Source organism: Hyaena hyaena, unplaced genomic scaffold (genome assembly GCF_003009895.1).
Source record: "Hyaena hyaena isolate Hyena2069 unplaced genomic scaffold, ASM300989v1 scaffold_1202, whole genome shotgun sequence".
NCBI lineage: Eukaryota > Metazoa > Chordata > Mammalia > Carnivora > Hyaenidae > Hyaena > Hyaena hyaena.
In genome coordinates, this window is record NW_024081840.1 from 450,584 (window position 1) to 477,881 (window position 27,298).

The 27,298-nt window shown below is 33.0% G+C and overlaps 1 protein-coding gene and 1 non-coding gene across 3 annotated transcripts in view; one reads left to right on the plus strand and one right to left on the minus strand.

The window, feature by feature from the left end:
• Positions 1-26,948, plus strand: part of CHD1 (chromodomain helicase DNA binding protein 1) — a 72,763-nt gene extending 45,815 nt beyond the window's left edge. Inside the window, exons 20-37 of one of the 2 annotated variants that reach the window (XM_039222868.1) lie at positions 2,412-2,560; positions 2,954-3,050; positions 3,155-3,250; positions 5,226-5,402; positions 7,701-7,861; positions 9,148-9,189; positions 10,266-10,396; positions 11,111-11,249; positions 11,474-11,624; positions 12,372-12,494; positions 13,318-13,446; positions 13,897-14,160; positions 14,515-14,655; positions 19,918-20,096; positions 21,785-21,881; positions 22,870-22,921; positions 23,425-23,635; positions 25,387-26,948. In XM_039222868.1, coding sequence (XP_039078799.1) covers positions 2,412-2,560; positions 2,954-3,050; positions 3,155-3,250; positions 5,226-5,402; positions 7,701-7,861; positions 9,148-9,189; positions 10,266-10,396; positions 11,111-11,249; positions 11,474-11,624; positions 12,372-12,494; positions 13,318-13,446; positions 13,897-14,160; positions 14,515-14,655; positions 19,918-20,096; positions 21,785-21,881; positions 22,870-22,921; positions 23,425-23,635; positions 25,387-25,732 — 2,685 coding nt within the window. In that variant the 3' untranslated portion in view covers positions 25,733-26,948. The remainder of the gene's footprint in view (positions 1-2,411; positions 2,561-2,953; positions 3,051-3,154; positions 3,251-5,225; positions 5,403-7,700; positions 7,862-9,147; positions 9,190-10,265; positions 10,397-11,110; positions 11,250-11,473; positions 11,625-12,371; positions 12,495-13,317; positions 13,447-13,896; positions 14,161-14,514; positions 14,656-19,917; positions 20,097-21,784; positions 21,882-22,869; positions 22,922-23,424; positions 23,636-25,386) is intronic. The other variant, XM_039222869.1, reaches the window with a different exon arrangement.
• Positions 2,191-2,275, minus strand: TRNAE-UUC. The gene has a single exon. It is a non-coding gene; the product is annotated as a tRNA-Glu (tRNA).
• Positions 26,949-27,298: the final 350 nt, after the last annotated feature.

The window sequence follows — 27,298 nt, forward strand, 5'->3', positions numbered from 1 at the left end:
AATCACAGGGGTGTGTTAGTGGATGAGAGAATAGAAATTAGTAATAGATTAGATGATAACATTTATTTGCACATTATAAAGAGAGAGAAAGTGGTAGTAGGGATAATAACGTGCCAATATAAATTATAGATTGTCAGAGAGGAGGTGGTGAGAAAATAAGATAGTCTTACAAGTGAGCTGGGCCTAATGTAGATGTGAATACTCAAAATAGACCTCTTTTAGGAATGAGATGGGGAATAGTGATTAATTGCACTAAATAGCAGATACCTCCTATATTGAAATCCTTGACACATGGCTGAACTTGCATTCTGTTTATACTACTCAGAGAACTACATAAAAACTATTTAAAGACCACCACATTTTCTTTTTTTTTTTTTAATGTTTTATTTATTTCTGAGAGAGAGTGAGCAGGGGAGGGTCAGAGAGAGGGAGACACAGAATCTGAAGCAGGCCTTAGGCTCTGAGCTGTCAGCACAAGGGCCTCGAACAAGGGGCTCGAACCCACGAACTGTGAGATCATGACCTGAGCCGAAGTTGGGACACTCAACCAGTTGAGCCACCCGGGCGCCCCCAAGCCACCACATTTTCAAATAGTGATAGAAATAGAGGGTATTAGAAGAACCAATTAGACAAGATACTATAGAAAGACAAGATACTATAGAAAGTTGTGTGGTAGACCTCTGGGAAGAATATCTGAATGAAATGGCAAAATAATGGTAACATGTATTTCTAACCATTATGTTAAAAAACTTTGTAAAAAACAAATGTGATATAAGTATGAATGTTTTAAGTATAATTTAATACATTAATTATTGTACATTTAATTATTTAATATATTATTTAGTACGTTTAAAATTAAATGAATATGTAAATACATTTTTATTAATGATTGTTGACATAAATGTTTTTTATTATTTCATTATTGATGTACTGTAGTAAGATTCCTATGCTTTTGAACCTGCTGTTTTTTGTTTGTTTTTATTTAAATTCCAGTTAACGTACAATGTACTATTAGTTTCAGGTATACAATATTGTGTGATTCAGCACTTCATACAACACCCAATGTTCATCACAAGTGCACTACTTAATCCCCATCACCTATTTAACCCATCCCCTTAACCCTCTGGTAACCATCAGTTTGTTCTCTGTAGTTAAGAGTCTGTTTCTTGGTTTCTCTCTCTCTTTTTCCCTCCCCAGTGATCATTTGTTTTGTTTTGTTAATTCCACATACGAGTGAAATCATCTCTATGTACCTCCTGTTTTTTTACTAGTATTTATTTCTAAAGCTGACCCAAGGTGTTGCATGCATGAACTACAAAATGAGTATAGATGAGCAATACAGATGAGCTTTATTCCTGACACTAATACTGTACACATATGGAGATGATAACTTTCACAGAGATCCAAATAAAACAATATCCAGTTATTTACTGATTTAGGCAGTAGTTGCAGTGCTGAAAAACTATAGTGTATATTATAACTTCATTAAAACTCTTGTTTACCTTAAAATAGAGGTTGAATTGAGACGCAGGATAATTTTTAAAAGTTTTGAAAAATCATTTGGAGGACTTCAAAAACTCAAGATAGTTTTTCTTTGTGTCTCAGTGCCCAGTTTAATGCAGAACGTCTAGTGTCCCAGGTCCCTATGTTCTTAAGTACTCGTAAACCCACCTTATTACAAAAGCTATATAAACGTTCCCATAAAATTTCAAAATGTCCCTTTAGTGGTGCCATTTGGTATAGAACTGCTGACCTTGAGAAATAGGGCAAAATTACTGCACATCAATTTTTGCCTATTTTGGAAGTCTTTGTTTTATGGCAGGACTTTATCATTAACCTTGGAAATGGTTCATAGAATTTCGAATTATGAAGAATATGAAACAAGGGAACAGATAAAAGTTGTTATAAATTTACCACTTTTTTCCCTTTTTTTTCTCAACTTAAAGATAAAAATTACCATCATCCCTTAAAATCTAATCGAAATGTAGGAATACACAACCATAAAATACTGTAATTGAAGAAATTTAGCTCTTATATATTTTGCTACATATTTTTTCATTTTTTTTTTTTTTTTAAATATTTTTATTTATTTCTAGGAGAGAGAGACAGCGTGAGCAGGGGAGGGTCAGAGAGAGAGGGAGACACAGGCTTTGAAACAGGCTCCAGGCTCTGAGCTGGCAGTCAGTACAGAGCCCGACGCGGGGCTCGAACCCACGAACCGCGAGATCACGACCCGAGCGAAAGTCGGACGCTTAACCGACTAAGCCACCCAGGCGCCCCTAATTTTTATTTTGACCAGTGAAAATTTCATGTAAGATAAGCTTCACTTCAGGGACAATATTTGGGTATTTTGCATTAGCACAGTGAATCCTTTTTACTCCATTGTATGTTTCAACTGTGTATCTTTACAGGTGAATATTTACCGTCTAGTTACAAAGGGATCCGTTGAAGAGGATATTCTTGAAAGGGCCAAAAAGAAGATGGTTTTAGATCATCTTGTGATTCAGAGAATGGACACAACTGGGAAGACAGTACTACATACAGGTTCTGCGCCCTCAAGGTAGTTACCTTAATATATTTTTAAAAAGTCATTTTATAATCATACTGTGCTCATTTTTCTGAAGTGTTGCATGCTATAAGCAGATCTTTGAAGTACTATATTTATATTGTAATTTTTTAGTTTTTTACAACACTGGAGTAATTTCTAGTCAAAGACACATACTCGTTACTGGTTTCACCACTCTAGTTTTGTAAGTCTTGGGGAAAAATTCCTTTAATTTCCAGGTTCAAGTTACATTACTTATCAAAATGAGTAAACAAAAAATATTTCAGCTATCTAACTCTGTCATATAACTTCCACAAAGTTGACTGTGTCAATAATAAAAGTGTAATGCAAATGTTAACTTGTTAACTGTTATAATTAAGCATTTTTATTTATTTTTCTTGATTTTAGTTCTACTCCTTTCAATAAAGAAGAATTATCAGCCATTTTAAAGTTTGGTGCTGAGGAACTTTTTAAGGAACCTGAAGGAGAAGAACAAGAGCCCCAGGTTAAAAAAAAAAAAAATAGCATTTCTTTAAACTATAAGTATAAGGTATATTTACTTTAAACTGTGTTAAAGTATACCTAATAAAGATTTCTTTCTAATTACAGGAAATGGATATAGATGAAATCTTGAAGAGGGCTGAAACTCATGAAAATGAACCAGGCCCTTTAACTGTAGGAGATGAATTGCTTTCCCAGTTCAAGGTAGATTTTCTTTGTTTTTACTTTTTCTTTGTAATTATCTCAATTTAGAGGGAGTGATTATTTTTTGTCATTATGTGTTTTATTAAAATCTCTTTAAGCACAGTTGGCAGGATCATTTCTTAACAGTTTTGCTTTAAAATTTACTGCAGTATAAGAAAACTTTTCTCCCTTATTTTGAGAAACCGGTAGCAACTTGATGTGGAAGGGACCAAATCATTTCTGAATAGTTACATTTAGTGGAATGAGGAGGGCTGTTATTTCCTAATTAGCAAAAAAAGTGCTTGGCAAATAGCATGTCTTCAAATATTTGGGCAAATGAGAGAATGTGATAGGATCTCTAAATTTAGATTTCTGTGACTGAAGGCTTTTAGCTAATGTTATGACATTAAGTTTAAGCATTATCACAACTAAGAAAATTCAAGTTAATCAGTCCAAGTTAGCGATTAGTTCCTCTTAGTAGCTTATTAATACTGGTTTGGTGAGGGCTAACAACATTGCATTGAGTCCTAAAGCAACAAAAGTCAACCAGCCTCACAGAGTAAGTTGTATGCCACATTAGTGTGAAGAAGCAATTCCTCTATAACCTTTTCCACAACCAGAAGGTTTTTAAACTAAGGTTTCTTGTGTGTGTGTGTTTTTTTTTTTTTTTAATTTCGTGTGTGTTTATTTTTGGGAAAGAGTGAGAGGGAGACAGAATCCAAAGCAGGGTCCAAGCTCTGAGCCTTCAGCCCAGAATCTGATGCAGAGCTCGAACATGAGCTTTGAGATCATGACCTGAGCCAAAGTCAGACAGTTTACCAACTGAGCCACCCAGGCACCCCCACAAACTGGAAGTCTTAAGGAGCAGTTCAGTTTATGTCATCTGTTCATTCACCAGTTATTTTTTGAGCACCTGCTGTGTGCCATGCACCAGGCACATAGCAGTGAATAAAAACTTTTGTAATTATAGTGAATCACTCAGGCTGCAGTGTGGAGGATCTACTATATATAATGGAACAAGAATTAAAAGCAGAGAGATAAGTTAAAGACTATTCTTTAATCTTGAGGAGAAATAAAGGTTTCTGAAACAAGTACTCGTCCTGGATACGGTCTTGTGAACTCTACGTTAAGTTATACTATTTGGTTTTAATTTGACTAACTGGCAGTCTGAAAAAATGTTACTGATAAGCTAACTAAAGTAAATACAGATTATTTTTACACCAGTGAGTTTTCTTTTTTACACTAATAGACTGCTGGCTTTAGAGCTTTCATTACACTGAAATAATAGACATGAGAGAATAAACACTATTTCTGCAGTGTCATTCCTTACACAGGGTAAACATAGGTTCTTTCATCTAGTTTCTGTAAGTTTTAATGTGTCACTGTTGGCACATTGTTGGCTTTCTGTGTACCAGAGTCTTCATAGTTCCTTAAATGTATTATCTCATCTAATCGTCGCAAAAGTTAGTGAGCTCTTTCTATCCCTTTTTTTTAGAGATGAAGAAACTAGGAACCTAAGTAAGTTTATCTATGGACTCAGAGCTCTTTGTGTTTTGTCAGTTCTTTGTACTGTTTATTATGATCATAAAAATAAGCATATTGGATTGTCTACAGCACTTTGTAATTAATGGACTGGTGTGATATTTTCTGCAGAAAATGAGTAGCATGTTACTATACATTATTTTGTTAACTGTTCTGTTAACTAATTTTGTTGAGCAGCAGGACAAAAGAGAATCATTCCTGGAGGAGATTTCTTAGAAGTGTTTTGGTTTGATCTACTTTGATCTAATAAAGAAATCATAAATAATAAAGGACTAATAAAGAACTTAGTTTAGCAGGCAGTTTTGGTTTAATCCATAGTCACATTCATTATCCTGAGGATTTTTAAGTGTTATTGTCTTGTTCTGGCATGTCACTTCCTCTAAAATGCAAAATATAATTTAAGGATGAATTCTTCTTTAATGCTTATTGTCCTTTTAAAATTCTGGAATTTTAGGTTGCTAACTTTTCAAATATGGATGAGGATGACATTGAGTTGGAACCAGAAAGAAATTCAAAGAATTGGGAAGAAATAATTCCTGAAGATCAAAGAAGACGATTAGAAGAGGAAGAAAGACAAAAGGAACTTGAAGAAATTTATATGCTCCCAAGAATGAGAAACTGTGCAAAACAGGTGACATTTTAATTTAAAATATATGTCTGTTGATGTAAGAATATTCATACTTGGGCTAATCTGGTTTTGTTTATAAGGCATACTGGTCCATCTTTTTCTTCTTTTGTGTCTTCATTTGATTTGATAATTTTTGCCTTATAAAATGAGTTGGAAAATGTTCTTTTCTGGTTCTCTATATAAACAAGAGTTTGTATAGAATTGGTATTCTTCATTAAATGGCATTGTTTGTCAGGAAAACCATCTAGACTTGGAGTTTTCTTCATTAAAATTTTTAACTCTAATTTCTTTTATAAATAAAGAATTATTCAGAATATATCTTGAGTGAGTGAGTTTGGTAGTTTGTTTCTTTCAGAAAATTGTCCATTTTATCTAAGTTGTTGAATTTATAGGCATAAATTTAGTCCTCTCCCAAAGAATCATCCTAGTTTCATTGATTTTTCTGTTTTAAATTCATTGATTTCTGCTTTTTCTTATTTCTTCCATTTTGCTTTGCTTTAATTTGCCCTTTAAGTGTCTTCAGATATATGCTTACTACAGTCGAATCAAGTCCTTCCTTACTGGCTTTTAATACTACAAGTTTCCCACTAAGAACTGCCTTTTCTGAATCCTGTAAATTTTTGATACCTGTTGTGTTTTGATTTTCATTCGAGAATATTTTCTAATTTGCCTTATGACTTCCTCTTCGGTGTTTTTTCTGTTGGTTTTGTTCTTTTTTTATTGGTGTAAAGGGTGTTGTTTAATTTCCAAGTATTTGGGAGATATTCTCAGTATCTTTCTTTGTTAATGACTGCGTGTTGAATTCTGTCATCATCATAGAGCATACCTTGTGTGATTTGAATTTTTAAAAACTTACAGATTTTTATTTTATGACCCAAATGAAGACTATAGGAGATTTTTAAATAATGGTAACAGTGCTTTGCCAGGCTGTATCAGATCCTGTAGCAAAAGAAATAAAGTTTAATACTGGATTTTTTTTTTTTTTTGCATCAACTTTTGTCTTTTTGAATATTGTGTTACAAGATTATTTGTGTGGATTACTGAATCTTTTGGTGCTTCCTTAAATTTTGAGTCTGAGGCAATTGAAGAAATTGTCTAGTCATTGTTCTGCTGCTATCCTTTCCTCAGGGGTAGAGTTTCTTGTTTTCTTTTTGTTTTCCTGCGACTATATTAGGTCTTCTGTGCCCTCAGTGTAGTATATAATTGCTTCCTTTCTCCAGGCCATCTTCAGGAAGAAAAGGTTTTTTTCTGATCTCCTGTGCTCTGGTTCCAGTCTTACTCCTGAGCACCTGTTGGGAATTATGTGGAGGAGTGCCTGAGAATGGGTACAAATTCTGTTCTCCATGTCTTTGCTTTCCAGGAATCCTGTGCTCTCATGGTTATCCAAATGGAGCATTTAGCAAATTTTAGCTAACTTCCCTTCCTGTTTATATATTATTTGGTGTTTACCACTCATATTTTTCACAGGAGAGCCAGTGTTCAAGTTTCATCTCTTCTTACAACCTCTACTATATTTCCTTATATGTTAGACGATTAGATTGCCTTGTGGTTTTTATGAGTGTAAAGTTAGGATTTTGTAGATGAGGTTTGTTGTTAGGATGGGAGCATCCTATCAGCTTTCTATATCCCAGGCAGAAATGGAGCCAAATGATGTGTGTTTGGTTTGTAAGTGTCCTTATACATAGTTCCTTATTAGTGTTTATTTCTGCCAACCCCAAAATGATTTCCTTTTATAGTACACAGAAAGCATAGCATTATATTACATCTTGTGAAACTATGAAAGGCTACGGGTAGAGTGAGTAAGAACTATATACCAAGCTTGACTTTGAATTAGCTTCAGCATATTAGAGCTTCAAAATATGCACTGTGTATTGTGGAAAAACTCCAAAGACTTACAGAAAATATGTTTTGATGTTTCTGTTAAATAATAGATGTTATTAATAAATATTGCTACTTTAATTCTCATTTGAAAAAAAAATTACCAGAATTACTATAATTCTATGTTTATGTTATTTGAGTAATTACTTATTAGTAACTTTTCTCATATTTTTACAAAAGGACAATCTTTATTTTCCTGCTGATTTATAAGAATGTTTAAAAAAAATATTAGGGCTGTTACTGACTCTTTGTCATTAACTTGCCGTGTTTTTCTCTGTTTGGTTTTTAATATTACTTTTAGAAAATTTTTGATATACAGACAATATTTAAATTTGTTCTGTTGATATTTTCTTTTGTAATGTTTTCTTTGCTCTTACAGTAGAAGCTTTGTTTAAGCTTTGGTAAATATTTTTCCAATTTCAGATTAGTTTTAATGGAAGTGAAGGGAGGCGCAGTAGAAGTAGGAGATACTCTGGATCTGATAGTGACTCGATCTCAGAAAGGAAAAGGCCAAAGAAACGTGGAAGACCACGGACTATCCCTCGGGAGACTATCAAAGGATTTAGTGATGCAGAAATTCGGCGGTAAGATGACATAAAACTGTTTTACTTCAACTTAATTTTTTTATAAGTTGAAATTAAAATCTACAGATCCCAGATTTTCAAAGATTAAGATGAAAGTGTTAGAGGAGGCAAATACATGATTGTGTAGGGATTGGATAGTTCTACTTTTGGGTGTTCATTATAGCTATGCAAAGTAAAGTTTGATATCTAGTCTTTGCATGTTATTTATTGTTAAACTATATAGACTGCTACATTTTTTTGGTTTTATTAATGTGGTTCAGAATAGTGGCCCTATTGAATAATGAATGTATATTTTAGTACATTCGATTTATTAAAATTTCTCACTGAATTAATGATTCCCAACATTACTATTTTTGTGTGAGAATACTTTTAGTTCTATTTTTCAAGTTTTTTAACACTGAGATTTTAACAGTGTTAAAAATTATTTCTGATATGTCCAAGTAGGAACTGAGGTAAGATAGTCATGTAGAATAAATTATAGTTCTCTTTCAAAATATGTTTTTTTCTTTATACACATTTATTTAAGGGCAACGGGATAACAGCCTACTTTTGTTTATGTCATATTTTTGCTTATGAAATTTGTAAAAAAGGTTGCTCATTAATGTACTTTGAGAGTTTGTTGTTTCTTTCAAGCTATTGTAACTCTCTTCTTTTAAATCATAGACCTGACTGATAAAGTTCTTCCTCCTTCTTTCTACCAGAAAACTAAATATACTAGATTTTATTAAGGGTACTTTTATGACCACCTCATTTGCTGGACTTTCTGTCTTTAGTTGAAGAACATTTCAGCTTCTACTTTTCCTGGATATTTTCGCTCATCCATCAACCACTTGGGTAGCTTTGTTCTTAAGTAAAATCTTCATTTTCCATTTTGGTATAATACCATACATCTGAGTTAAAGCTATTATTCAGAAAACTTTTATCAATACTTGGAATGTGAGGAGGTGTAGTATGATTGATTAATAATTCTGGAGACACTTCCTGTGGTAGCCTTGAACTTGTCTTGTGAAAATAATAAAGTAATTTCTAAAATAAAATTTAGCTTCTATTGTTTTATTTTATTTTGGTTTCTGAACATCATCCTGGATGTTAAAATATGTCTTGTCTTAGTTGGTATATCTTAATGTTATTGTCTTTAGCATAGTTCATTCATTTGTGTTGGTAGTAACAGTGCCTTTAACTATCTTTGCACTAACAGTGTTTTCTGTTTTTTCTATATATTTACAAATATCTTTTTTAATGGCTAGTGAAGCCCACATTTAAACCAAACAATTATTTTCTGTTAGGTTTATCAAGAGTTACAAGAAGTTTGGTGGCCCTTTGGAAAGGTAAATATGTTTGTCGTTCTCTTAGAATTACATGTGTATTACATGCTGTCAGCTTTATTTATGCTAACAGTCACTTTAGCTACTTTGTTAAATTTGCTTTAAAAGTCATTTACAAAGTCTGTATAAAGCAGATTTCAAATAGATTTTCAAAAAGATTTTTATATTCTCAATTCCTTCTAGTCTCTCAAATTTTACCTACAAATGAAGTTTTATGTAAAATACGTAAGTCTGTAAAAAACTCAGCATTTTTAAAATACTATTTTCATAATTATACTTTGCAAGTGCTTTTATCCTTTTTTTTTTTCATCACAAACACAAAAAAAAAACAGATTTATCCTTCAAGAAGGTGAGCTTCTAACTTCATTTTTTTAACTTAAAGACCAGTTCTATTTTCCCTATTATGGAAATTTTTTTGAGTTTCCCTAATTATAGTTCCTTCTTACACAAACTATTAAAATTCGGATTATTGGGACAGGTTTTTGGGTGGGTTTTTTTTTTTTTTTTTAAGTTAATGATTAATCTCAGTAATTGTTGGTGATTTGAATATTCTTTGACCTTTGGTTGTGGCAAACCCACTGTCCGAATATATAGTGGCAAAGGCTCTGTTTGGCTTAATTCTATTTTTTTCTCTCTTAACCTCTGTCGTAAAAGTATTTTATTTGGAATATTTAGAATCTGTATTACAGTTACTGAAAAAAATCCACATATAATTGGACCTGCTCAGTTCAAGCCTCTGTTGTTTAATTCATCTATATTACAGTCCTTAACTGCTTTTGAATTTAATAATTGATTAAGCTTTTATAGAATTATTACATAATCTTCAAATTTGAAGCATACCATTTATTCTGTAATGAATCTGTTAGCTTTATTGTTCTTGAATATATAAATGAATTGCTTTCATGCCTAATATTTTAATATTTTTTAAAACTTTTTTTATGTGCCAGTTATCTGAACCAGAATTTATAGGGCATGGAAAGTGACTTCTAGAGCTTGAGATAGAGTGAAACTTAGTTTCCTTTAAATGGTACCACTTTAGTCTGCATATTTACCTGAAAATTGTGTTATTTCATTAACAGGTTAGATGCAATTGCACGGGATGCTGAATTAGTTGATAAGTCAGAGACCGACCTCAGACGACTAGGGGAATTGGTACATAACGGTTGCATTAAAGCTTTAAAGGATAATTCTTCAGGAATAGAACGAACAGGTAATATTAAAGTGAGAATGATTTAAAGAGAGGTAAATAGAAGTTTCAAATTATGCTTTTATTGAGTTGGGTAGTTATTATAGCTGCCTATTCATCACTTTGGAAAGATGCTTTAAAAAACAAAGCAGGACCATTTCTGGGTAAGAGGAAATGGGTAATAGAATTTTATTATTGAAAGGAATAGATTTTGTCGTTTTGTCTGGTATAGTCTAGCCGGTTGGTAGCATCAAGAGTTACTGTATGTAGATGGCTGGGAAAAGATAGTGTACATGTTATGATATGGCCTATGGGCACAATTACTTTATCATGCTTATTTTGTAATTTATCAGTTACTTCATTATGCTTATTTTATAGTTTATCTACCTAAAACTCTTTAGATAAGATTTAGTAATAAAATGTACTGGGAAAAAATCATGCTAGAACTCATTTTTTGAAGGTGGCAGCATTAATAGATTGAAGTATCTTGTGCAGTTGATAAAACCATTAAGAAAGGCTTTCTATGAATCTTCATCTGCTATAAGTACTAGTATGTACTGAAAAATCTTGTAGGGAAATTTAAAGTTTGCCAACTGGTGCCCCCTCCCAATAATATAAACAAGTAAAGTTTATCAATATAGCTAAATAATGCTTATTAATATAAGTCATAGCATATCTTGCTTGTGTTTTGTAGAATTGTATGTTTCATACTTTTTTATGTCTTTAAAAAAATTCTAGGTGGTAGACTTGGAAAAGTGAAGGGTCCAACATTCCGAATATCAGGAGTACAGGTTAATGCTAAGCTCGTCATCTCCCATGAAGAGGAATTGATACCATTGCATAAATCCATTCCTTCAGATCCAGAAGAAAGAAAGCAGTGAGTTGTTTACTTTTTATCCATTGTAAAATATTGCTGTTTCTCAATAATTTGATTGTGTATGGATGTTAAAAATGTTTTTTATGTCATTGGCTAGTTTGAATGAATGTTTTTAAAAATAAAGCATAGTATTTTGAAGTTCTGATGATTCAAATATGTTTCTTAAAGTTAATTTTTAATATGGCAGTTATAAACTTGACAGTGGTTATTAACTTTGATATTAGGTATACTATCCCATGCCACACAAAGGCAGCTCATTTTGATATAGACTGGGGCAAAGAAGATGATTCTAATTTGTTAATTGGTATCTACGAATACGGATATGGAAGCTGGGAAATGATTAAAATGGATCCTGACCTCAGTCTAACACACAAGGTACTTAAATATTTCTTGTTTCTGTTGACCACTGATTTTTGCTTTTAAATTAAGTTAGAAATAAATTTGACTCGGGGCGCCTGGGTGGCTCAGTCGGTTAAGCGTCCGACTTCGGCTCAGGTCATGATCTCACGGTTTGTGGGTTTGAGCCCCACATCGGGCTCTGTGCTGACAGCTAGCTCAGAGCCTGGAGCCTGTTTCAGATTCTGTGTCTCCCTCTCTCTCTGACCCTCCCCTGCTCACATTGTCTCTCTCTGTCTCTCAGAAATAAATAAGACATTAAAAAAAAAAAATCTCTAAAAAAAAAGGAAAAGAAATAAATTTGACTCATACCAGGAAACCAACACTCTAACTAGCTGTATGACCTTGGCTTCTTGGTTTTCATGAAGGAGTTGAATGTAAACGATCTGAGACTTTGCTTTACCTTTAAAATTATATATTTGTTTCTAAGAAATAGGTATATTCTTCTTCATATCATATCTCACACTTAGTATTGTTATTTTGAATGGAGGGATTTTTTTCGTGTATTTATGTAGACCTCATTCCCAGGCAGGTTAAATCTTTGCTATGGTGTAGGTGTAAAAAAAAGTATTTTGCATTCTTAGTTGTTTAATGCTCATAAATTTTAACAATTGTAAACCTGTCAGTAAATTATATGTATTTCTTTCAATGAATGAGAATTTCTTAGGCTATAGTATTTTCATGTTATTTATTAAAGACAACCTGAAAAAATTAATTTCTTTTCAGATTCTTCCAGATGATCCTGATAAAAAACCACAAGCAAAGCAGTTGCAGACACGTGCAGACTACCTCATCAAACTACTTAGTAAAGATCTTGCAAGAAAAGAAGCTCAGAGACTTTCTGGGGCAGTAAGTTAAAATTTAGATGCTTGAGAGCAATTTACTTTTCATAAGATAAGTGTAATTTATTGATAGCCCTAGACATCGGAGTCTAATATGATCTTATAAGTATTCTATTTTTTTTGTAATTTAGTAGCTTTAACTGTGTTTGGTGTTATTTTGCCTTAAGTTTTCTTTGTATTCCTATTTAAACTGGTCAGTCTTACCTTTTGGAAGTAGGATCCTATTTTTTTGGGTTTTGTTTTGTTTTGTTTTGTTTTTTGTTTGGTGTTTAGATAGGTAGTGGGGCAACTTGTTTAGAGCAGAGTAATTTTTGAGAGGTCGGGCGGGCCTCTATTACTATTTTATTTGGCGGTATTAGAGAGCTAAAGGTACAGCATTAAGGGTCACTGAGCTTATATATGAGAGCAGTCCAGAAGAGTAGGAAAAATACACTGAAAGAGAGGTCATTAGAAGCAGTCTTTACCATTTGCATTATAATCACAATGTGATTATAAATCACATTATGGAAAATAATTTTTAATGCTATCTCTGTTGGGATCAAATTTAGTTGAAGATAATTGTAATTTAGGAAGAAGAAAAGCCTTCCTTCTGTTTGAACTTCAACTTTAATTCTTTAAAAGGATAATTATAGTTAGTATCTTTTATTCATGATAATAGTACTTGGTTCATTAAATTATATCACTTTTGTTGATTTTCTAAGATTGTTGTAGCTTATTACCAATAGAATAAGGATTGGGTAGGAATATGTGTTAGCTTTTTAGATCTATTACTTAAGAAATTTTTAAAATTGAATCTGTGGAGTTGTTTAGAATAAAATAATTATTTTTAGGGAGGCTCAAAGAGGAGAAAAGCAAGAGCTAAGAAGAATAAAGCAATGAAGTCTATAAAAGTGAAAGAAGAAATAAAGAGTGATTCTTCACCCCTGCCATCAGAGAAGTCTGATGATGATGATGATAAGGTAAGAATGTATTTTGGAAGAACAGCCTTTTATATTAGAAAGGGAACATAGCGTGTTTTAGTATACTTGACATTTAAAATTTGAATTAAGACCTAAAATTTTACATTTAGGTACTGAAGTTCCTTTTTAGTAGTTTATTACATAGTCTCACGTACAGAACAGAATTCTGCTTGTCCCATAGAATGTTACTAAGAGCAATAGAGCATAGGTCCTTCCTTTTCAAAGATTTGCCATTTAAATGAGGTTCTGTCTCTTGTTTTTATTTTGAGTGGGACTGGCTTATTTTAGTTTTTATAGGAAGGTTGAACATTGCATGTATCATTATTAATGGGATTCTGGGTTCTTTCTTTCCGAATCCACATACGTGCAATCCATAGTCATACAAATAAAAGAAATTAGTCTTTGTCAAGATTTGGTTAGTAATACATTGGCCGTACTTGCACTTTTCAGGATGAGATCACTTCTGTGAAACATCCAAATAAAAAAATTAAAACAGAAAGAGACAGTGAAGAAAGACCTGAGCCAAATGTTTTTATAAAGAAGGAATCAGAAGAAAAGAGGGAAGCAAAAGAAAAAGAGAATAAAAGAGAACTTAAAAGGGAGATAAAAGAAAAAGAGGATAAGAAAGATATAAAGGAAAAAGATTTTAAAGAGAAAAGAGAAAACAAAGTAAAAGAAGCTATACAGAAAGAAAAAGACATAAAGGAAGAAAAGGTATGCAAATCATAATGTAAAACTTAGAAAGTGACACAATCAGCATATTTACATTTTAGGAAAATAAATTGCCTATCAGCCCAAATTATCCTGAATATAACTTAAGTTCTTTAAAAATACATGTGAGTATCTAGAAGAGGAAAAAATAGGTTTGAATCTTTTTTTTAAATGACTTACCTGTAGGGTAACATTACAGAGTAGATTTATTTTTGGTTTCCCCAGTAAAATTGAGAAAGATAAAGAGTATGGAATGTGAACAAGCAATTACAGAACAAAATGCGGCATTAATTGTTTTCTGGAAGTGTTTAATCATTTCACTTTTGTTGTTGGGTTTTCTTTTCTCTTTTTCTTCAGTTAAGTGAATCCAAGTCTGATAGCAAGGAAAGATCCAAGAAATCTTCAGTGTCAGACGCTCCAGTTCATATCACTGCAAGTGGTGAACCAGTTCCCATATCTGAAGAATCTGAAGAGCTGGATCAGAAAACATTCAGCATTGTAAGTGGTAGACTTAACTGGTTATTAATAAGAATTCATACAATATTTTATTTTAATTGGCAATTTTATCTTTTGGAGCTTTTAATTTAGAAATGTACTTGAATTGGGTAGTATTGCAATTCAGATTGATAAAGGCAATAGATTGAAATTTTGAAAGTTACCTTAAATTTAGAATTAACTTGGAAAAACTTCTTAATAAATTAAAGACTTTAAGGAAAGGCATTTAGGGGAACACTCAGAGGGAACTTTAATTGTTTTTTATTTCTTAAATTTTTTTAACGTTTATTCATTTTTTGAAAGACAGAGCACAAGCAGTGGAGGGGCAGAGAGGGGGGTGACACAGAATCTGAAGGATGCTCCAGGCTCTGAGCTGTTGCACACAGCCCGATGTGGGGCTCCAACTCATGAAACACAAGACCGTGACCTGAGTCAAAGTCAGACGCTTAGTCAACTGAGCTGCCTAGGGGCCCCTAAAGGGAACTTTAGAATATTAAACTTTTCAGTTCCTGAACCTTTAATCTATATAAAACAGTGCTTCTTATCTACAGTGAAGGATCAGCGCTTTTTTCCCCTCAATATTTTATAGGCCCGTATTCTTAGAAAGTATAGTATAAACAAAAAGTGAAAATATTTCATTAGAGAAGTGAAAATAAGGAAAAAATATGCAAAATGTAAGCCCTAGTGTTACATTACTACATTCAGTAGACATAAAATTGCACTGTCAAATTGATATGAAGGTTTCTAAAATTTCTGTACCTATCCCCCCTTGTGGACTAGTACAGGATCATAGACCACTTTGAGTAACACTGGTCTAAAAAATACTGGTTTTGCATGCTACCATGCTTTTATGTTCATCAAGTCAGGGAAGATCTATCTTGGCTTTTTCCAGATAATTTATTTACTGAATATAATTAGGAACCCAAAGTAGTCTCAACTGTGAAATTAATTGTGATACAAATTTTGAGGAAAACTTTACAGTGATGTTGCAGTGTGGAAAACCAGTTTGGTATAGTGATTGAATTTTCTGGCTTTGTAGTCAGAAAAATAGGAATGGTGGTTAAATGAGTTAATACATGGAAAGTTTTTCGGCTAGTGCCTTTACTTAAAAAACTGGTAGTAGTTGTGGTGGATGTTGTTGAATATAGACATGTTGTCAGATTGGTAAAGGACTAACAAATCCAGATACAGAGCAAAATCAGGAAGGAGTAATAATGTTAGGAAAAAAAGAGACTGAATGATATGAGACAGGTACAAATTATCCTTGAATAAGAGACATGCTATTATTGGTAGCACCCAAAGGAATAATTTATAGTCTGATATATAAATGTATCTCATTGGGGTGCCTGGGTGGCTGTCAGTAAAGGTCCAACTCTTGATCTTAGGTCTTGTTCTCGGAGTTGTGAGTTCAGGCCCTACATTGGGCACCTCTGCTGGGTGCAGAACTTCCTCAAAAAAAAGTACCTTATTTATATATAGTTATAGGAAGCACAAATACATGTAAATATATATTTGTATAAGAAAGAGTACTTCTTTAGGATTTCTAGAATCTGAATCTTTTGGCACTGCTAAGGTGTAATATTAAGTCACTTTTATTGCTGGTGTGATTTAAATGCTCTACTTGAAAGGTAGACATTTTTACCTCTAAAATCACATTTTTGTTTTATCTTCTGTACCATTGGAGATGCCTGGGTTAACCTCTTGTCCCATTTTTTTCTACTTTGTATCATGTCTAGAGATTGTTGATCAGTGAACCCATTTATTCATTCCTGCTAATTTCGTGGCATGCTCTAACAGGGTTTCAAATATTATTCATCCACTTTAAGTATAATAGTTCCTACCACAGGCTTTTCTCCTTAATTTTGGCTGTTCACATCTCTCCAATCCCTAATAGAATTGGAGGCATTGAAAATAAGCTATTCTGTTTTCCATCTTATTTATTTGAACATATCTCTCGACTTTTTTTCATTTTATCTTTTTATTTTAAGATTCCTTAGCATCTTTTTAACACTAATCTTTCTGTTTGTGACTTGGTTCTTAACTTAGCCTATCCATTTTCTATCATTTTTTTTTAAACTCCTCTGTTGGGTGGAAATGGGGAGGTAGATGATGGTGTGCTTTTATTTTCTGAGGTGAGAATGAACTCTCCGAACTGCTTCTTTTATCTGCTTATTACTGAGTTTGGTGAAATTATACCTCTTGCCACCTCTTTGCCCACATTTCCTCCTTGGCCTGTGACTTGTTCATGTAACTGATGAAAAGGAAAATTTCCCTTGCATTGTGCCCGATGCATGAATTTCTTCTCCATTAACCTTCATAATTGATGTTAAAATCTCTTGTATTGTGGAGATGAAGAATGGAATAATTTTAAACATGGACTCTGGAGCCAGAGCTTGCATGATTAGGATTTTACTACTATACAAATTTTATTTGGGAATAGCTCTAATTAATAAATTCGATGGCCTTTTCTCAGTCTTCATTTTTCTTCACATCCTTGCTTAATTTGACATCTTATTTTGTGTCTTATTGATCTGTCTGTCTCCTAAATATCGATATAATTTAACAGTCAAGAAAGAATACAGAACTCCAGGTCAGACCTGGGTTTGACAGATGTTATTTCACTCTGAACTGTATAGTTTCTTCAATAAAGTAAATAATATCACAAAGGTCTACTACCAGAATCAAATAACACACAGCTTCTGATACGTTGTAAGTGCTTTATAGATATTTATTACCATTGCTCCATTTACATCTTCAGGCCTTGGCCTTTAGCGCATAGATTTTAGTCATGAATTCCTCCTTTTTTCTTTACTCCCTCTCCCGTTCCCCTTCAGGCTACAATCATCTCTTCCTTGGATTATTTCAATAGCTACATAGCTGTTTGTACCACTCCCACTCTTCTTATCCCCTGCTTATGCCCTTTTCATTCCTCAGTGTATATGCCCCACAGCAACCAGAGTGATAGTGACTGTCAGGGAGAATGAAGTCACGCTTATTTTTTGCTTAAAATCCTTGAGTGGCTTTCCCCCTTACTCAGGATAAAAGATTCATAATTATAGGCTAAATGATACTGCATCTGGTTTATTACCCCTATCATCTCTGCTACTTCCCTCACTCAGTAGGTTCCAGCCACACTGGCATTTATACTATTCCTTTGAACATAAAAGTTTTAGAACTCCCTCTCTGCTCAAAATGGCTTACTCCTTCATTTTCATTAGATGTCTGCTCAAACATCACTCTTCTCTGATACTGTATATGAAGTAGAAACCTCTCTACTTTTTCTTGCTTATTCTTTATCACAGTTGTCACAGTCCAACACACCATCTTGTTTGTTTATTGGCTGTTTTTTTCCTACTGAAGTACAGATTCTACAAAGGCAAGGTGTCTCTTATTTACTGCTCTATTTCCTGAGTCTAGGCCAATGCTTAGAATAGGGTATGCACTCGAATGACATACATTGAATAAGTCATTTTCTAGCAGAATATAAACTACCAAAATTGAACAAGAAACAGGAAATGTAGAGAACAGATACAGGAGTAAAGCTAAAAATTAGAAAAAGTTTTTGCATTTTTTAAAAAAAGACATCAGGCCTGGCTGAGTTCTCATTTTAACTAAAAAATATTTAATTCTAATGTTATTTAAATTATTCCTGACAAAAGTTGGATAGCTTTTTTTTTTTTTCATTTTTTTTTTTTTTTATGTTTTATTTATTTCTGAGAGAGAGAAGACAGCATGAGCACGGGAGGGTCAGAGAGAGAGGGAGATACAGAATCCGAAACAGGCTCTAGGCTCTGAGCTGGCTGTTAGCACAGAGCCCGACATGGGGCTCGAACCCATGAACCATGAATTCATGACCTGAGCTGAAACCAGACGCTCAGTGACTGAGTCACCCAGGCGCCTCAAAAGTTGGAAAACTTTCAAACGTTTTGAAAAAAATAAGTCAATAAAACAGAATAAAGGTCACAAAAACGATCACACACATAATATAGACTGTTAATTTGTAATGAGAATGGCCCTTTCACACCAGCAACACAAGGATTTCTTTTTTTTTTTTTTTTTTTTTTAATTTTAACATTTTACGTATGACAGGGAGGGGGAGCGTGCAGAGAGAGAGAGGGAGAACCAGAATCTGAAGACAGGCTCCAGGCTCTGAGCTGTCAGCACAGAGCCCAACATGGGGTTTGAGCTCACAAACCGTGAGATCATGACCTACGCTGAAGTCGGTCGCTTAACGTACTGAGCCACCCAAGTGCCCTAAGAATGTTTTTAAAGAAATGGCATTGAATCAACTAAATATATTATGTGTAATTGATCCATCCTTAACATTCCTGAACTAAATCAACTTTACTACTTGTAAATTATTAATTATTAATCATTGTTCAATTTGTTTGGCATATTAATATACATAGATTAGTTTGCTTTTTTAGTGATATTTTCCTTCTACTTTTGGTGCAAGGTTATAGTTTTTATTGCACAAATTGGACTTTAACTGAATCATACAATTTTTGATATGTCATCCTTTTATTAGCATGCTAGTGATATGTAGGCTAAGGAAAAGGTTGGTTTCTATCAAGTATTCCCAACTCCTTGACTAGCCAAAATGTGGTAAAAGCAAAATGCATTAGTTACTTTGTTTTGTCCCAAAAGTTTAGAAGAAAATAGACAATTTATACTTCCAGGTCAGTTGGTTTTAATTGTTTGGCTAGTGTATTTTATTTTATAAAGATTCTTACTTTTTTACATTTTATTCTATATTAGAGTGAGTCTAGGCTATTATATTCTGAAATATTTTATTTTTTAACATTCTGTGTTTAAGACTGCTTGATGATAATTGAGGTGCCTGGGTTAAGTCGGTTAAGCACCCAACTCTTGGTTTCAGCTCAGGTCATGATCTCAACCTTGTGCTGTCAGCGTGGATCCTATTTGGGACTCTCTGTCTCCCTCTCTCTCAAAATAAATAAATATTTAAAAAAAAAAAAAAAAGACTGCTTCATTGTGTTACAGTGTAGAAAGTAACATTTTTACAGAGGTAAATTAATCCAAAGCTTTAACATGGGCAAAGATTCAATTTAAATGATAATGAAAAACCTTACTCAGAAGAAAATCTGAGGGGGGTAAACCCTGATATTTAAGAGCTGTGAGATGAGCTTTAATGCTTATTTTAGCATCAAACAGTGCTATATTTACTTATAGATGCCATTGAAAGAAGTAGATTTTTGTTGAATTCTTATTTTTAATACGTATTCTTATTTTCTCATTTTAAAGTGTAAAGAAAGAATGAGGCCTGTCAAAGCAGCTTTGAAACAACTTGATAGGCCTGAAAAAGGCCTTTCAGAAAGAGAACAACTGGAGCATACTAGACAGTGTTTAATAAAAATTGGAGACCATATCACAGAATGTCTGAAAGAGTATACAAATCCTGAACAAATCAAGCAGTGGAGAAAGTAAGTGATGTACTTTTCAGGAAATGTTAATTTCCTAAACTGTATTTATGTAACCATCTAATTGTGTCTTATATTTCAATTTATTTTTCTTATTTTGAAGTTTAGGTAACAGAATACTACTTAAAGAGGTAATCTGAGGATCTGAGGGCGATTGTTTTCACTTTTTCCCTTTTAAGCTTTTTATTTATGAATCATTGCTCAATTCTGCATCATGATGAACCACAGGTGGCACCTGTCTTTAAGAAGTAGTCAATATTGTTTCATTAAAATGCAGATTGCATTTTATTTTTAAAAATATCTGCACTTCACCGAAGTATTCTTAGTAATATCTTTAGAATTTGCAGTTCCAAACAAATTTATTGTTACATAAATATAGCAATTCATCTTCCAGGTATGGGTATATAGCCTTGTAAAAAGTAATATTCTCAAGCAGTGTAAAATGCACACTTTTATTTTCCCCTTTATTTTAGAAGCAACAGCACAGTTGATCTTAAAATTGTAAGTCTGAGCTGCTGTATTATACAAATCACTTAATAATTATGAGATCCAGATCAGTATTAAGCCAAACTGGGAGACAAGTTAGGAACACTATAAAATGACCACAAATCTGTGCTGTTAGTTTATTAGTCTGCTGATTTCTTTGCTCTCTGCAGCACAGCTACATGTCAAAGCAAAAAAAAAGGAATGACATATTTCTGGAGTGATGATTACATTAAAGCTAAAAAAGAAATTCTATCCTTTTCCCCTTTCTCCTTAATACACATTATCTGGTGGTATCTTTACACAGACTGCTAACATAACTTGTTTCTTCTCTACCTAATATGAATCATAATAAGTCCTTTCTGATTTGTAAATTTACATACTTAGGGTTTCAGTAGGATGAATTACTGCTTTTCACTCTAAAAGGTTATAAAATTAAGGGATTTGGAAGAGAAGTAGAACTTCATGTTTAGTTTTATGTGGAATCTTATCCATATGGGGACATCAAATTTGGCTCAGTGGGTGGAGCATGCAACTCTTGATCTCAGGGTCGTGACTTCAAGCTCCATGTTGGGTGTAGAGATTACTTTCAAGAAAAGAGAAAGGTTGAAGTCTTGGTCATATAAAGTTTTTATTTTATTTTATTTTATTTATTTTTGAGAGAGAAAGCTCAAGTGGGAAGGGGCCGAGAGGGGGAAACACAGAATCTGAAGCAGGCTCTGGGTTCTGAGCTCTCATCACAGAGCCTGATGAGGAGCCCATACCTGCGTGCTATGAGTTCATGACCTGAGCCAAAGTCAGAGACGTAACCAGCTGAGCCACCCAGGCACCCCCATATAAAGTTTTTTGTTTGTTTGTTTTTTGTTTTTTTAATTTATTGTCAAGTTAACTAAACATAGAATGTATACAGTGTGCTCTTGGTTTCAGGAGTATATTCCCATGATTCATCACTTACATACAACACCCAGTGCTCATCCCAACAAGTGTCCCCCTCAATGCCCTTTACTCATTTTTCCCTCTCCCCTGTGCCCCGCCTTCCAACAACCCTTTTTGTTTTATGTATTTAAGAGTCTCTTATAGTTAGTAGAAATAATCTTTTTAGATTTTGTTTCATGGAAGGCTAAGATGTGTTTCTCTAATAGGGTATAACAGTTCCATGAAAAAGCTAAGTAATTTTCCACCAGATTGATTACCTGTTCTTTTTCTAGAAACCTGTGGATTTTTGTATCTAAGTTTACGGAGTTTGATGCAAGAAAATTACATAAATTATATAAGCATGCTATTAAAAAACGGCAGGAATCTCAGGTAAATTGATGCATCATATTTTTCCCTTAATTTATGTTGTTAAAACTAAGACATTCTTCCTTGTGGAAGAATTCAATTAATGTAGAAGGAATGAAGGAAATACAGAATCAGTGTTACAACACAGTAAAAGTTACTGCAGGTAAGATGTTCTGAAGGAAGCTAAAATTAGTGGACAAGAAAGCAAGATATTGGCATAGTCTAAAAGTATCTTCTCTGAAATGTTTATTAATTACAAAGAGAAAAATAATAACTTTATAGAAGAGAAACCCGCCTACCAACTTAAATGGTCAAGGTTAATATAAGCTAAAATAAGATCTATCAACATTATGAACCATCAGTACAGTGCACTAAGAGAGGTACATCACTTCTGTGGAATACTTGGCAAAAATGTATTACCTTAATTTGATCATGTGAAAATACCATACAAACCTCAGTTGAGAGGCATTCTACAAGATAACTGTCTAGTACACTTCAGAAGTGTCAGGGTCATCAAAGACAAGAAAAAAAGTAAAAGCTGTCCTAGATTGGAGGAAACTAAGAAGACATGAAAAACTCAGTGTAATATGGAATTCCAGTTTGGATCCTGGAGCAGAAAAAAAGATCTTAGTGGAAAAATGTAAAATTTGAACACAGTTGCTAGTTCATTTCATAGTATTGTACCAGTATTACTCAGTTTTGATTATCATACTGTGGTGTTATGTAAGATGTTAACATTAGGAAAAGCTGGGTAAAAAGCATATGGGAATTTTAAATTTTTGCAACTCTTCTGTAACTCTAAAATTATTTTCAAGGTCAAGTTTTTTAAGAAAGTCAGACAGATAGTCTATGCTTTTTAAAAAATATCTGCGAATGATGCATTTATACATTCTAGTATATGAGGATTCTTTCAGCATCAGAATTTTCTTTTTAGGGTGTTTTTTCTTTTTCCTATTTTGTAAGCGTATTTGAAGTCACTTAAAAGATTCTTATATATGTGCATTTATTTTAGCAAAATAATGACCAGAACAGCAACTTGAATGCTCAAGTGATTAGAAATCCAGGTAAGTGTTACTAATTGTTTTAAAAAGTAAAATTTGTTTTCCTGGTTCAAGTTTGTTTTAGATAATACATCCTCAGGTTTTAATATTGCATCTGTTATCTTAAACAGTAACTTTAGCTTATTAACCTTTCCATAAATCAACCTTTTTTGGCCAGTTTCAAGAAATGATAGAATAGTTGTTAAAATGAATGTATTTTTAAAAAAATATTTAAGTTATAATGTATTCTGTCTATGCAGGAGTCACAGAAGTATAGTCTGAGAAGGAAATGGGCTTTAAATTTTTTAGTTGTGTTTTTTCACATTTCATAATACAGTAACCCTTGATAGGCCTTATTAGTTCTGCCTTTATAGACTATTTCTAAAGTCTTTAACTGTCTGTATTTGGCAACTGATTTTGTTTATCAGGAGTTGAAATAACAGTTCTTATAATCTAGCAGCAAAGTTACTTTCATTTACCATGTATTTTTTTAAATTATTAACAAAAACTGGACCTTTATCTAACAGATGTGGAAAGATTAAAGGAGAATACAAACCACGATGATAGCAGCAGGGACAGTTATTCATCTGATAGACACTTATCTCAGTATCATGATCATCATAAAGACCGACATCAGGGAGATTCTTACAAAAAGAGTGACTCTAGGAAAAGACCCTATTCTTCTTTTAGTAATGGTAAAGATCATCGTGACTGGGATCATTACAAGCAAGAAAGCAGGTAAAATGGACAGTTTTGCTTATTTATGTCATTCTCTTTTTGACTTTTCTGTGTACTCTGTTTGACCTTACCAGCCAATTATTCAGTACTCAGGTAATCAGAATCTTATGTGAAATAAAGGCATTTGTTTACAAATAAAGAAACTGATGGTACTTTCTGTTAGTATTAACTGAATTTCTCCAAAAATTTTTTTAATGACAATTTTAAGATCAAAGTGTGCAGTAAGATATGAAAGTATGGGGTTCTGTATAAGTCATAGGATTCAGTTTTGTTGGTTTTAGAGAATATTGGTCCAAATATTCTTCAAAATACAAGAATAGAGTAAATTAGAAGCTCTATGGAATATGGCTTAAATTTGCTGGGGGGATTCTATGTTCCATTCCATTAAAAAGCTCCTAGGGAAAAAATTAATTTATGTGAAAACACTTCATTGAGGATAAACTTAATCATGGCAGTCTGGCATAGTCCTGAAATCAGGAAGTTTTCTCTGTTTCTTACTGTTTTCTTGTTTTTTGAAGCCTTTAAGTAGTAAACAATCTGAATATAACAATAATATGTTTTATTTCATAAAGGAGTATTTTTGTCAGTGATAATTACAGAAAGTAATAGAAAAAACTGAGCATAAAAGATCAGAAAAAGAGGGATTAGTAGATTTTCTTTGCATTTAAGTTGTGCTCACTGCAATAATTTCTTCTCTGATAGAAGCACTGTCACGTAATAAATATCAATTGTAGAATGGCTATTATAATTAGAAAAAGGCACAAAATGAAAAGCCCTCTTTGTAGCAGTAAATATATATAATTTCACAGGCTTATAGAACATAATTGGTATTTTTTATAACAAGGACCTTTCACCAACCAGTGAAAGCTCTCTTCTACAAATTAGTTCATAGATTGCATTTTAGGGCTTTTATTTTTCCTGCTTAGAGTTTCATAAAAGGCTCTGATTTCAAGGATGTTCTAGTTTGTTATCTTAATCCCCAGTTCCAGATAATTAAGATGGATTAATACAAATGTTGCATAGAATAAAAGGTAGAAACCAGTCAAAATGTTGGCATGTAAACTAAGTGAAAGAAGTCAGACAGAGACAAATAGCATATGATTTCACTTGTATCTGGAATAAAAAGCAAGCAAACAAACAGAAAAACAGTTGACAAACAGAAAAACAAACTAGACTCATAAAGAGAAGAACAAACTGATGGTTTCCAGGAAGGACAGGAATGGGGAGCGGGGTGAAATAGGTACAGAAGATTAAGAGGTACAGACTTCCAGTTACAAAATAAGTCATGGGGATATAAAGTACAGCTTAGGAAAATAGTAATATTTTAATAACTTTATATGGTGACAGATGGTAACTATACACTGACCATGGTGGGTGAGCATTTCATGACATATATAATTTCAAATCACTATGTTGTACACCTGAAACTAACATGATACTGCATGTCCATTATACTTAAATTAAAAATAAAATTATGTTAAGTAGTTAAATAAGTTTAAAAATGGGTGTGTAAAATTAGATGCTATCTGAGGTTCACTTTAGTTTTGTGAATTGAATGATTTTTCCAGAAAGGCATGCAGAGACAGGTCCAGTGTCTTAAACTCACTTAGGAGGTCTTGTGAAACAAGAGCTTCTCTACATTTTTAAAAGATGACTTAAAGCATTTTTGTGTTTTATTTTTTTAATAATTTTTCTGTTTGGAAACACTAACTTTCCATTATTAATTTAATCCCTAATTTCTCTTTCATTAGGTATTACAGCGATAGAGAGAAACACAGAAAACTGGATGATCACAGGAGTAGAGATCACAGGTCAAATTTGGAAGGAAGTTTAAAGGACAGATCTCATTCTGATCATCGTTCTCATTCAGACCATCGGTTACATTCAGACCATCGGGCAAGTTCTGAATATACACACCATAAATCTTCCAGGGATTATAGGTATCACTCAGATTGGCAGATGGACCACAGAGCTACCAGTAGTGGCCCCAGATCACCACTAGATCAGAGGTCTCCTTATGGCTCCAGATCTCCATTTGAACACTCAGTTGAACACAAAAGTACACCTGAGCATACCTGGAGTAGTCGGAAAACATAACAAAAACTGATACTTTGTCTTTCTGGACTTTTCTTTTAGCCATAATCATAAACCAACACAGTAATTGCCTTACATGACTTGAAAGATATAAACAGATCTTCTATCAGTAGCAGTATTGTTACTTCTTTCCAGGATGCAAGGTCTATTATCCCAACAGAAGAGAAAATATTTTTATATTTAAGGATTATGCTGCACTGTACTACAGTTACTGTAGTACTTTTTTTTTTTCTTTTTTAAAGAAATGGAAAATGTTTACTATTACAGGGACCTCAACACTGCCCTTCCATATAGGCTGGATAAAACTGTTTTTAAGTCAGTGATTTTAGACTGACCTCCATTTAAATTATGTTTGTATATGAACTTTACTCTGACCTGTGATCATGTTTCAGGAAGGAATGAAAGAGAGTTCTTTTCTTAATAAAGAAAAAACACTCAAGGACTTTGTTCACTTTCCAAAGCTACTTGTTTACATTGTACACTGCGACCACCTTGCCGCTTTTCATCACAAGCTTGAATATTTAAATTCTGTACTTATATCTGTAAAATAGCCAGGAATTTCCTGTTTGTGATCTATTATTATGCCTTTTTACACACACACACACACACACACACACACACACACACACACGGCTGTAAATTATTGTAAATGGATTAAATGAGCTTTCCTTACTTCCTTTCCCTGCTCAGGCTTTTTTTGACTGTTCCTTTCCCTACCAACTCAGGCCTTCTTATCACTTAAAAAAAAAATTATCAGTGTAATAACACTTTTTAATGATTTGTCTTGATGGAATCATTGTTTAGAATGTAAAAAAATGGGGAAAGGGGCCACTTAATTCCATTAGTCTCTTTTTATATTGACTATTTTATTAGATAAATGTTATTTCTCTTTTTTTCTTTTTTAGTAAATATTGTGTTTGTAGTAACAAAATGGTGAGATAATATGTAAAATCTAAACTGCATGCTCTGGAAACATTTTTTTCAGATGCATTTGGTTTAAAAGGGTAGGTGTATGAACACTTTACAGAATCCAAAATGGCCAAAAGTTATTGTAAAATCCATTTGTTTTCCCTTTTCATGTGGGCAATAATGTCAAATGTGCTATGCAGCCAGGTAACATTTTAGATAAACTTGATTGACTTTTAATATAAACTGTTACAATGCACACTGATTGTATATAAAAACCTTATATATGACAAATTAAATTTAAGAAAAAGGATATGTGGGCTCCTGTAATTTTCTGCTGCATTCTTAATCCCTCAAGCACTTAACTTTTTTTTTTTTTAAAGTAGTAACATTTAGCTACCAGGAAAAAGGTATTTTGGTAAGCAGTTGAATATTGTTAGTGTGTGGCACTACAAAACTAAGTCTATTTGAAGACTATATGAATCTATGAAGTAAAATTTAGATCATAGAAATCTTTGTTGAACTCTTGTTGGTTTCCTGCAGATTTTATTTCAGAATGCCTTATATTTATTCACAGATTTTTATTTTGTTATATTCAGTGGGGATTTTTGAACATGTGACATACATTCTTGGATGTGTGCTGTGATGTAACAAATTTGAGTT